At 47.0% G+C, this 12,683-nt stretch overlaps 1 protein-coding gene across 2 annotated transcripts in view; it reads right to left on the bottom strand.

The window, feature by feature from the left end:
- Nucleotides 1-331: 331 nt before the first annotated feature.
- The window catches only part of MYOF (myoferlin), a 179,663-nt gene continuing 167,311 nt past the window's right edge, over nt 332-12,683 (bottom strand). For both annotated transcript variants that reach the window (XM_011988472.1, XM_011988473.1), the window contains 5 exons: nt 10,224-10,323; nt 6,516-6,706; nt 4,103-4,212; nt 3,592-3,739; nt 332-897 (listed from right to left, as the gene is read on the bottom strand). In XM_011988472.1, coding sequence (XP_011843862.1) covers nt 859-897; nt 3,592-3,739; nt 4,103-4,212; nt 6,516-6,706; nt 10,224-10,323 — 588 coding nt within the window. In that variant the 3' untranslated portion in view covers nt 332-858. The remainder of the gene's footprint in view (nt 898-3,591; nt 3,740-4,102; nt 4,213-6,515; nt 6,707-10,223; nt 10,324-12,683) is intronic.

Genomic DNA, 12,683 nt, shown 5'->3' with positions numbered 1-12,683 from the left:
CCACCATGCCCGGCTAATTTTGTATTTTTAGTAGAGACAGGGTTTCTCCATGTTGGTCAGGCTGGTCTTGAACTCCCAACCTCAGGTGATCTGCCCACCTCGGCTTCCCAAAGTGCTGGGATTACAGGCGTGAGCCACTGTGCCAGGCCAAGTGTTAGTTTTTATTATTTATAATGTTATATTCAGTTTGACCAATTGGCTAAAATTGGGCAGGATATTTATAAAGGGCATATGGCCCAGAGGTATGCCATGACCTTCTCTTCACTGAGACAAGGCCAGAAAAATGCCTCCTTCCCAACTTGACTCACAGCTACAACCAACAGCCAGGGGCAAAGGTGAACCATTTTTATTCAGTTTCATGACAGAGGTTAAATAGACTTTTATGACATCCATACAAAATATAACAATGGTTGTGGGCATAAATAAGAATTGTTCTAACTATTCTGATTTTATAATGCACAGCTCTTTTAGTTGATTACAAATATGAAGTATATCACCTCAATATGCAGAGATTTTTGAATTCTATTTAGCAATTTCAAAAAACTGAATTCTAGAACCGAAGACACATAAAAAGATAATTGTTAAATGGAACCAGCCACCTGGAAAAATATTTTGAAAAACATGATTTAAACTTTAGAAAATACAACTTTTAATACTTAAGAGATAACATGATGCAAACGTTGCTTGTTGACCTGACTTTCCAGGACTAAGACCCTCTGGGAATCAATGGGGCTCGGTGACGTAGCGGAACCTGCTACTGGGGTGTGGTCTCAGACACAAAATCACACTAGATGTTGGTCCACAGAGGCAGGATTCTCTCATTGCTGGATGACTCTTGAAATGAAGCCTTTGCTTTTGTTACGCATTTGGCTTTACAATCTTCATTGACAAATAGTTCTGGAAAGGAAACAAAAACAGTGGTAAAAAAAAATATGTATGTATATATGGTTTTCAGTTAGGGTTTCTCAATCTTGGCACTACTGACATTTTGAACCAGATGATTCTTGTTGGGGAGTGTCCTGTGCCTTGTAGGATGTTCAGCAGCTGTCACTAGCCTCTACCCACGGAGTGCCAGTAGCACCCCCCAAGTTGTTGCAACCAAAATATCTCCAGACTTTGCCAAATGTCTTCTTGGGGGTGGGGAACAAAATCTCCCCTAATTGGGAACTACTGGTTTAAACCAATAGAATTTTTTTTTCGAGACGGAGTTTCTCTCTTGTCACCCAGGCTGGAGTGCAGTGGCACGATCTCTGGTCACTGCAACCTTTGCCTCGCAGGTTAAAGCGATTCTCCAGCCTCAGCCTCCCAAGTAGCTGGGATTACAGGTACCCACCACCATGCCCGGCTAATTTTTTAATTTTTAGTAGAGATGGGGTTTCACCATGTTGGTCAGGCTGGTCTCAAACTCCTGACCTCAGGTGATCTGCTCGCCTTAGCCTCCCAAATTGCTGGGATTATAAGTGTGAGCCACTGTACCCAGCTGCCAATAAAATCTAAATCAGGAAAAATAACTAGGCTGGCGCAGTAGCTCATGCCTGTAATCCCAGCACTTTGGGAGGCTAAGGTGGGCGGACCACATGAGGTCAGGAGTTGGAGACCAGCCTGGCCAACATGGTGAAACCCCATCTCTACTAAAAATAAAAAAATTAGCTGGGTCTGGTGGTGGGTGCCTGTAATCCCAGCTACTTGGGAGGCTGAGGCTGGAGAATCGCTTGAACCTGCAAGGCAGATTTCGCAGTGAGCCAAGATTGTGCCACTGCACTCCAGCCTAGGTGACAGAGCAAGACTCCATCTCAAAAAAATAAAAAATAAAATAACTAGGAGCAGCTTTTTAAATGGTCAAGACAGTGGGACTGGGACCGAGTGTGGTGGCTCATACTTGTAATCCTAGCACTTTGGGAGGCCGAGGTGGATGGATCACTTGAGATCAGGAGTTCGAGACCAGCCTGGCCAACATGGTGAAACCCTGTCTCTACTAAAAATACAAAAATTGACTGGATGTGGTGGCGGGTGCCTGTAATCCCAGCTACTTGGGAGGCTGAGGCATGAGCAATGCTTGAACCTGGGAGGCAGAGGTTGCAGTGAGCTGAGATCCTGCCACTGTACTCCAGCCTAGGTGATAGAGTGAGACTGTCTCCAGGAAAAAAAAAAAACCAAACAAACAAAAAAGCAGTTTGACCATCTACGACTATAAAATAGTGTACATATACTCATAGATGACAAACTGGAAGTACTTTACTGGGGAAAAATGAAGACACAAAAATGAAGACACAAAACCCAAACCCCTGCTACTTGTGTGGCTACAATACTATTTTTTTGAGACAGAGTCTTGCTTCTTTATCCAGGCTGGAGTGCAATGGTGTGATCTCAGCTCACTGCAACCTCCGCCTCCCCAGTAGCTGGGATTACAGGCATGTGTGCCACCACACCCAACTAATTTTTGTATTTTTAGTAGAGACAGGGTTTCACTATGTTGGTTTCACTATGCTGGAGTTCACTGGTCTTGAACTCCTGACCTCAAGTGATCCACCCGCTTCAGTCTCTCAAAGTGCCAGGATTACAGGCATGAGCCACCTCGCCCGGCTGATATTATTTATGTGAATTTTGGAGTAAGAGCTTTTGAATGCCTCCTGTGACATTCAGTGCCACTCGTCCAACTTCTGAGCATGGCTTCCTCTGCCTGGACTATCCCTTCTCCACTTGGCAAACTTGAATGTCCCCTCCTTGGAGGAACTGTCTTAGCAGGGGGTGCCCACGGTTGTTTGTTTCTGTCTCCATAACAGCTCACCTCCCTTAGTAATGTGTCCTTGTTCCCATGGCTGCTAGTTCCCAGAATATGAACTGCTCTGGGGCACCCGTCATGCCAATAATTCAATCGTCTCTATAACTTAATTCCTAGCCTATCGCAGATGCACAATACATCGTCTGGATGGAGGAAGGGAGGTACTGCTTCTAGGCACACTGCCAAATCTCCCACTTGGATTCCCATTCATGACTGGGGTGATTAGGGGAAAATTTAAGGGGGAGGGTATATGTGACATGAACCTTAAAGAATGAGTGAGGTTTTGATAGATAAATATGGACAGAGAAACAAAATTGGCAAAGGCATCCAGATAGGTAAGGGCAATAATATTTGGGGAGGTTGGGATCAACGATCTAGTTTGGGTGGAACACAGGGTGTATGTAGACCCAAAATGAACCCAGATTTGGGGATTCTTGAAGCTAGGACAAGGAATTGGGATGCAGGATGGTTTGGAACAAGAAAGTCTGAAGTCAGGAAGATCAGTTGGAAATGCTGGCTGTGGTCCAGACACACACTGATTGAGACCTGAGTGATTTCTCCTAGAATTGCTGAGACCAAAGTTATTTTCAGACCATAAAGCAAAGTTCTGCCCGTAATTTGTGAAACCCTGGGAATGTGATTCTAATTACAAGACACATTACTTTAAATTTCCCCAAAGCAGAAGGGTTGCAACCCCACGCTGCTGAGCAGGTCATTCTTCTGCACAGTGGTCAGGGCAGATGCCAAGGGAGAGGGCCAACCGCAACTCACAAGAAAGCCAAGACAAGGGGCCAAGGAAGGGCTCCTACCGGCAACGAGTAGAGGAGCACGGCCACGAAGAGCAGCAGAATGAGCAGGAACAGCAAGCCGATGATGACCCACTTAAAGCGGCGCCACACGATGAACTTCATGGTCTTGCATGGGTTGGTGAACCAGAGGAAGGAGGTTTCTGGTCGACTGCATTGCAAAGAAACGGTATCACCTACCCAACTCAGGAGGGATGCATATTTTATCCCAGAGCATAACACAGTTTCAGGAATAAAGAATCATATTAATGAGGTCAAGAAAAGATATTCCCCTTCGTTGACTGAGAAAGGCTCTTTAACCTATGACAGCTTCCTAAGATGCTGAACTTTGGTTTCCTGGAAAGGAGAATTCTTTAAACGAAGCCAGATCACCAACCTCTCCACCCCTACCCACTACTATTAACTACCAGAATAGGAAGACCACAAAAGCTAATCCATCTCATTAGGGCAATGGGAAGGGGGGCTCTCAGACTGCAGGTGTTTGGGGAGTGGGAGAACAAAGAAGGCCTCTCACTTTGGTAAGTCCAGCTTGGGGTTCATGTTGGGTTCGTCCCGCCCCTTCCCGGCTGGCCTCTCGTCGGCCTCCTTCTCGTTGAGGATTTCCAATGTCATCTCCACTTTCCCCTTCAGTAAAGCAGAGCAGGTTAAACACATGACATCACGTTTCACAAATATTTTTACTTCAACCCAAGGAGTATTCCCTGAGCAATGATTTTTATACTTGTAAAACAATCCTTAGATTGCCTTCAGTTTTTCTCAAGAGATTTCATCCCATTTCCTCGTCCATGTGTTTCTGAACTGATGCTGTGTGGGAAACTTTGAGGACAAATTGCTTCCCCCACTCCCTACTTTTCATTTGCTGTATCTCCCTCTAACGTTCTCACATTGGTCTCCTTGTCTTCCCACACACCTTCCTATGTAACTTCACTTGGACCCAGACTAACCTGAATACCGCTAATAACAATATCTAATATTTATTGAGCATTATTGTAGGCTCCCATTAAGAGAACAGAGCCATGTCTCTTCATGCCTATCATTGTCACCTATTGTGCACAGTTGCTGTCATTCAGTAGGTACTCCGTGTACACTAGCTCAATGAGTGAGTGAGTGAATGAATGTTGTCTCCCTGCTCAGGGGTTCCTGAGTGATGCTCCCAGCACCGTTTAAATGTTCTACATGGGTTATCTCGTATAATACTCATGGCAACCCTACAACTACTATTGTGTTCATGTGCAAATGAGAACAGTGAGGCCAAAGTGAAAGTGGTCTAGAAACTTGCCCACTTTTGGCCCAGTGCAGTGGCTCATGCCTGTAATCCTAGCACTTTGGGAGGCCGAGGCGGGAGGATCACCTGAGGTCAGGAGTTCAAGACCAGCCTGGCCAACATGGCGAAACCCCATCTCTACTAAAAATACAAAAAAATTAGCCAGCATGGTGGCGTGCACCTGTAGTTCCAGCTACTCGAGAGGAGGAGGTTGCAGTGAGCGGAGATTGTACCACTGCACTCCAGCCTGGGTGACAGAGTGAGACTTCATCTCCAAAAACTAAAAACTTGCCCACTTTCATAGTGAGCCATACCTAAAATTGTAACTGACTTTCTAAGAGCAAGGAAAGCCGGCAAGGTCACCAACAATCTGGGAAGCACTGGCCCTGAGTAGAGCTCTGAGGACTCCTACCCTTACAAGTCAGACAAAGCTGGGTTTCTGACTTCGGCAAGTTGCTCGATCTCTCCAAGCCTGTTTGTGGAATCGCTAAAACGGGGCCAATGTCTACTTCATGGCGTTGTCAGCAGAACTAAGTGAGGTTATGTGCAAACTGCTGTATTGTAATGGAAAGCATGTCAGTAGTTTCCTGGGACCAGGGAGGGAGGGAGCAATGGACTCCAGAGAGTGAGCACAAGGACATTTTGGAGGTGATGGGAAGGTTCCGGACCTTGATTATGGTTCGATGAGTGTATACATCTGTCAAAACTCATCAAATTGTGTACTTTAAATGAATACAGTTTATGTAAATTATACACCAAGGTTGTTTTTAAAAAGATTATGAATGTAAGGCACTTGGCATACTGCCTGGTTCAAAATTAATGATCAAAAATATTAGCTATTTTTAATAATGCATAATGAACTCGGTAGTCTTTCGTGATAAGGCATGGTAACCCACACTATTGCTTCTAGATCAAAACACATCTTGAGTTCCTGAACTTGCTTGTAATTTATGGCCTTTTTATCCAACTAATGCCAGCACATCTTGCTGCTTCCACCCCCTTTTTTTTTTTTTTTTTTTGAGACAGACTTTCACTGTCACCCAGGCTGGAGTGCAGTGGCATGATCTTGGCTCACTGCAACCTACACCTCCTGGGTCCAAGTGAGTCTCATGCCTCAGCCTCCTGAGTAGCTGGGACTACACGTGTGCACCACCACTCCTGGCTACTTTTTTTTTTTAGTAGAGATGGGGTTTTGCCATGTTGGCCAGGTTGGTCTTGAACTCCTGACCTCAGGTGATCCACCCGCCTTGGATTACAGGCGTGAGCCACCACACTCAGCCCCACCTTTTTTTTTTTTTTAATGAGAAAAGTTCAGATTTGAAGTTCCCTTTTCCATGCTAAATTGTACTAGAAGCCCAGCATTAATTAACTTTCCTGATGAAGAAGAGTCCCAAGGAAAATATAGTGAAACTACCTGAGCTTCTAGTTTTTGACCATTCCAACTACTTCACCTTCCTCCAACTCCAAGCACATGCTTACAGCATCTCCCGCCTTATATTGTAAGACAAAGGCAAACATATCCCAAAGACAAACTGTTCCTATAACTTAAACTCCCACCAATTTAAAACTTCATTTTATCTGGAGTAAGTCTATGGATAAAGGGCAAAACCGAAATGATAAAAGGCACAAACGATCTTCAACCAGAACCAGGAAATGTTCATACAGCCATCACGCGGGTGCCATCTTTCTCTGCGTAGCACGGCCACCATCCTTTCATGGACTTCTGCTCAAAGAGGGAGGCTGTCTTGGCTTTAAGGGGGTCCATGGCTTTGAGGTCCGGAATCATGTCCAAACTGCATTTCTCTGGTGATTTTGCAGGAATGATAGTGTGATGCAAGTCAAGTTCTAGGAAACCTAGCCAAGGAAACAACAGTAAGTCCAAATGAGCTTCAAGTGGATCAGCTGTTGTTCACAAGTGAACAGAACGTTCTTGTCCGGAGAGAGGCATGCAGTGATTTTGAACATGTAAAAGGTGAGTTAGAGAAAGGGGGCCTGGCAGACATTTAAAGTCTTTCCAGTTAGGATGGAAAATGGCCGAAGAAATAGCCATCAGCTGTACAGCATCTCCTGTTTTCTTTCTCAAAGACATGAGCATAAACAGAGTTCTTTAAACTAAAAGTAATGAAATTCCTACAGACACAATTTTCACTCAACTCAAGGCCCTTGGATCTGAAATGTTTTCCTTTTAGTTCTGAGCTGCCCTGAGCAGAGAGGTCATTTGGCTTTGGGTCAAGACAATAGGTGCTTAGAACACAGGATGCTGGCTGGGCTCACAGCTGTAATCCTAGCACTTTGGGAGGCCGAGGTGGGCAGATCACTTGAGGCCAGGAGTTCGAGATCAGCCTGGCCAACATGGTGAAACCCCGTCTCTCCTAAAAATTAGCTGGGCACGATGGCACACATCCGTAATCCCAGCTACTCAAGAGGTTGAGGCACAAGAATCGCGTGAGCCTGGGAGGCAGAGGTTGCAGTGAGCAGAGATCACACCACTGTTCTCCAGCCTGGGCAGCAGAGCTAGACTCTGTCTCAAAAAAAAAAAAACCCAAAAAACAAAAAACAAAACAAACCAACACAGGATGCTGCATGAAATGTGCACATCCAAGACTCTCCTAGTAAAACCTCAGAAACAGAATCTTGAGAAGGAACACGACTCAAAAGAAAATCCTCACCAGGAACTGAGACTCCTAGCCTCAATCAGAGTGTCTGGAGAAGCACATTGTCCCTTCTATAATGTGAGGCATTAACTCTTGTTTGTTTTGAGACTGAGTCTCTTTCTCTCACCCAGGCTGGAATACAGTAATGTGATCTCGGCTCACTGCAACCTCCGCCTCCTGGGTTCAAGCGATTCTCATGCCTCAGCCTCCCTAGTAGCTGGGACTACAGGTGTGCACCACCATGCCCAGCTAATTTTTGATTTTTAGTGGAGATGGGGTTTTGCCATGGAGACGAGGTTTTGCCATGTTGGCCAGGCTCGTCTTGAACTCCTGACCTCAGGTGATCCACCCATCTTGGCCTCCCAAAGTTCTGGAATTACAGGCATGAGCAACCACGCCCGGCCGCATTAACTCTTTAGTACCACTTCCACAGTTAGGGAAAAGTGTGTTTTGGGCTTGGGGACTCCTGTGAGCCCTTTCCTCCAGAAAATGGTGAGTGTGATGTGGGGTCAAGTCTATGGATGACTGGGGCAAGAGTCTGACCTTCAGTAGTGGCAGCAAAGAGCAACAGGGAGGTTGTGGCATTTTCTCTTTAAACTGTCAGACTTAGGGACGGCCCTTCAGCATATAGTGGACCCATAAGACACGTGACCTTAGACTTTCTTGACCTGTGACTGCTTTTGTCTCCCCTCTCCTTTTGGTTATGTTCTCACTCGGCATTTTGAGAAACAGTCATTCTCTTTATTTGTTGTCTGACAGTTTTGTTTAAATTCCAAAGGAAGGCCAGGCATGGTGGCTCATGCCTGTAATCCCAGCAATATTGGGAGGCCGAGGTGGGCAGATTACTTGAGCTCAGGAATTTGAGACCAGCTTGGGCAACGTGGCAAAACCCCATCTCTACAAAACATACACAAAATTAGCCAGGCTTGGTGGCACGTGTCTGTGGTCCCAACTACTTGGGAGGCTGAGGTTGGGAGGATCTCCTGAGCCCAGGAGGTAGAGGTGGCAGTGATCCTAGATCGTGCCACTGCACTCCAGCCTGAGCGAGAGAGTGAGAGACTGTCTCAACAAACAAAGCCAAGGGCAAACCCTTTATTAGCCTAGAATTTACTATCCATTTGCTTTATGTAAGCCTACTTGCATACTCATCTGTTTACTGACCTCTTACTAAGCACTAAGTCAAAACCATTGCATTAAGTGCTGTGCAGGGAAAAGGGATAAATAAGATACAACCTTTGGCGGGTGTTTCCTCTGCCAGGAGGGACCCCTGGAAGCAGCGTGGAAACAGGGAGACCAGTCAGGGGCTACTGTAACATGTGGCTAGCAGAAAGTGAGGTTCAACTGGCAAGTGGCAGAGATCACAGGACTAAGAAAATAAGTGTGCGTGATAAAACAGATGACATTGTAGGATGGAGTGGCTGGCGGGGCATGGGGGAAAAGAGAGGAGGAAAACTACAGAGGACTCTGGGTGCTTTCGCCTGGGTGGCTGGGGAAATGGAGGGGTCGTGAGCTGCTAAATAAGTTCCTGAGGAGAGCAGGGGTGAGGTGAGGGAAGAGATGCTGAGTGAGATTTCAGTCACAGTACAGGCGAGTTCCCCGCCAGGTATAAGGGTGGGGGGTTCTGGCCAGGAATCGGGAATGACCCTCAATGATTTCCTTTGACTGTACCACAGGTACTCTGAGAGCACAGGCTACACATCCTGGTTTAGGAGCCACACTTTGCGGAAAGGTGAGAGTTGAAGCATGACCTTCCACTGAGGTGAGAGTGGGTAAATCCCTGGAAGGGGTGGTTGGCAGGTTGGAGGAGAGCAGAAGAACCTCAGGGAAGGCCTGTATTTAAAGAGTGGGAGTCTGGGCACTGTGGCTTATGCTTGTAATCCTGGCACTTTGGGAGGCTGAGGTGCAAGGATTGCTTGAGCTCAGGGGTTCAAGACCAGCCTGGGCAACATAGTGAGACCTCATCTGTACTAAAAAGTAAAAAAAAAAAAAAAATTAGCCAGGTGTGGTGGCACACGCCTGTAGTCCCAGCTACTCAGGAGGCTGAGGGGGAAGGATTTCTTGAGCCCAGGAGGTTGAGGTTACAGTAAGCTATGATCGTGCCGCTGCACTCCAGCCTGGGTAACAAAGAGAGACTTGTCTCCAAAAATACAAAAAATTAAAAAATAGAGTGGGATGCAGAAACAAGGCTGGCTAATGTGACAAGGCCAGAGCCAGGAAGAGTGAAAATCTGGAGAGCACAGTGCCATGGGGGGCGAGGGAGGAGTGCGCCAGGAGAGGGAGGGGCCCGGGCTGAGGGTGCATTGAACTAGTGCCCTTACCACAGAAGACAGGAGCAATGGCTGGGGGATTGGGGGACCTTGGTAACTTGGGAGCAGGTTGAGGAGGCTAGGAGCTGATTCCCAGGTGCTGAGGAGAGAGTGGCTGGTTTGAAAGTAGATATAGGAGTGTGGCATCCTCCTGCAGAAACAGGATTTGAGTCTCCACAGACAGACAGGAGCTGGTGTAAGACCCTCACCAGAGCCCTTGAAAAGGGATGGTACTCACTGTCAGGCCACACTGCCAAGAGCTCATGCAAGCAGTGGGTATGTCCCTATCCCCCACCAGGCCCCCATTACCAAAAAGTATTGAAGATTTAAAGAATTGCTTCCAAGTTTTCATTGACCTCACTAATTCCAAGTACAGTTTCTTAGAAGCAATGATCCAAATGGAAGCCCTACCCAAGTAGTCATCCAGAGAAAACTTGTCATTGTCCCATATCTGAATGATCAGCCTGGGTGGGATTCGAAATTCCGTTTGGTCAATACTCCAGAAATGCTCCTAAAACGAAAAGAAACATGGACACACCAGGTGATCATGATGACTCTGAAACACTCACCTTTGGCTCCTTAAGACAGCATCAAAGCGGGGGCCTTTCTCGCCTTTGCACCCCCCACCCTGACACTCCCTTGGGCCTAAATCCTTCCACTTTTTCTGTATGGAGAGCACAGGAAATCACAAGCTGGGCAACTGAAAGAATGTCCCAGGCTTTTCCCAAAGATTTCTTGCCATGTCCCTATCAGTGTGACTTCCTGCTGCCACCTGGGGGTTGGAGAGTGACTCATCTCCCCACCAAAGACCCCTATGTCCTATTTAGATTATCCTCCTAAGGCCAGGCATTCTAGGCCAGCCCACAGTTATCACCCACTGGGGTGTCACTTCTGCTTAGCAACTTTCCAGCCACCCCCCACCCCCCACCCACACAGATGTCTGAGTGTGCTCTCATTCTACGTGGGGGTAAGGAGACGGCCCAGATTCTACTCTTTTCTCAGTGCAGATTTAGAATGTCCTGGGATTTTTGGCCTTTGAAAAATACCACTGGGCTGGGTGCAGTGGCTTGTAATTCCAGCACTTTGGGAGGCTGAGGACACTTGAGGCCAGGAGTTTGAGACCAGCCTGGCCAACATGGTGAAACCCCGTCTCTACTAAAAATACAAAACATAGCTAGGTATGATGGTGCATGCCTGTAATACCAGCTACTTGGGAGGCTGAGGCATGAGAATCACTTGAACCTGGGAGGTGGAGGTTGCAGTGAGCCGAGATCATACCACTGCACTCCAGCCTGGGTGACAGAGTGAAATTCTATCATCTCAGAAAAAAAAAAAAAAAAGAAAGAAAGAACAGAGAAAGAAAGAAGAAAGAAAAATACCACTGGCTTTTGTTTGCTTGTGGTCACTTAAGACCCTCAGATCCTCATACTAGAGGTAGAGTCGAAGGAGGACTAGGTAACTGTCCTGCAAGTTCTTGCTTCTCCTTGCCTCAATGTTAGCCAAGATTAAACATCTCTTCAGCTCAGGTACACCTAAGTTCCTCTGGTCCTAGTAGAAAGGAAATTTCCCAGTGCTTCATGAATTTGAAGGAAGATCACTGGGTTGTTTGTTTTTCATATTCCAGGAATGTTTTCCTTTGCAGGGCTCAGAGAGCCTGGCTCTGAGGGACTGGGCAGCCCACTCTGCTATTGTCTGTTGCTGCCTGACCGTCCTGGGTAGGATCATGCTCCAAGCACCACAGGGTATGGGGAGGTCCAGCCCTAGATGTGGGTAAACTGAAAGGTAACCGTACCTAAAGGCCTGATCCCCGCCATCAGTCCTGATGCCACACCATCTGAAAGTATGCATTTTTGATGTCACATTGAGCCTCTGTGCCTCTTGAAAGCCCCTTTGGCACTTTGGGAGGCCAAGGTGGGAGAATAGCTTGATCCCAGGAGTTCGAGACCAGCCTGGGCAACAAAGTGAAACCCTATCTCTACAAAAAATATAAAAATTAGCCAGGCTTGGTGATGCATGCCTGTAGTTCCAGCTACCAGGGAAGCTGAGGTGGGAGGATTGCTTCAGCCCAAGAGGTCAAGGCTGCAGTGAGCCATGAGTGCACCACTACACTCCAGCCTGGGTGGCAGAGTGAGACCCTGTCTCAAAAAGAAAAAAAAAAGGCCCCCTTTGAAGGCATTCATCCCACTGGTATGAAAACCCACCCACTGGCTGGATGCGGTAGCTCATACCTGTAATCCCAGCACTTTGCGGGGCCGAGGTGGGTGGATCACCTGAGGTCGGGAGTTCAAGATCAGCCTGACCAACATGGAGAAACCCTATCTCTACTAAAAATACAAAATTAGCCAAGCGTGGTGGTGCATGCCTGTAATCCCAGCTACTTGGGAGGCTGAGGCAGGAGAATTGCTTGAATCCAGGAGGTGGAGGTTGCAGGGAGCCGAGATTGTGCCATTGCATTCCAGCCTGGGTGACAACAGTGAAACTCTGTCTCAAAAAACAAAAAACAGTGCTTACTACAGCATTAGCACTGAGTAGAGCCAGCAGAGGGTAGGCCTAATGTGACACAGGGCTGGTGGCTGGTACATTCTGATCAGGTGTGGGGAGAGGAGGTGACCAGGCAGAGCTAGGGGAAGCTGAGAGAATGTGGAGGCAGGAATGGAACAGGGCATCTATGGAAGACATCTGTTATTATTGACTATGCAGGTTCTAGACCCCCTTTATTGGAATGAGGGCACCCAGCTTTTCCTTAGCGGACTCCCCTTTCCCCCAAATTTCAGAGAAGCTGCCTCTGTCTCTAACTCTGGAGCCTGGACAATCAGAGCATCCCTGGACAACAATGGTTGGTTCAGGGATAGGCACATGACCCCCAAAGGC

Source organism: Mandrillus leucophaeus, unplaced genomic scaffold, assembly GCF_000951045.1.
Source record: "Mandrillus leucophaeus isolate KB7577 unplaced genomic scaffold, Mleu.le_1.0 Scaffold331, whole genome shotgun sequence".
Taxonomy (NCBI): domain Eukaryota; kingdom Metazoa; phylum Chordata; class Mammalia; order Primates; family Cercopithecidae; genus Mandrillus; species Mandrillus leucophaeus.
This window is presented reverse-complemented; position numbering and strand designations above follow the sequence as displayed.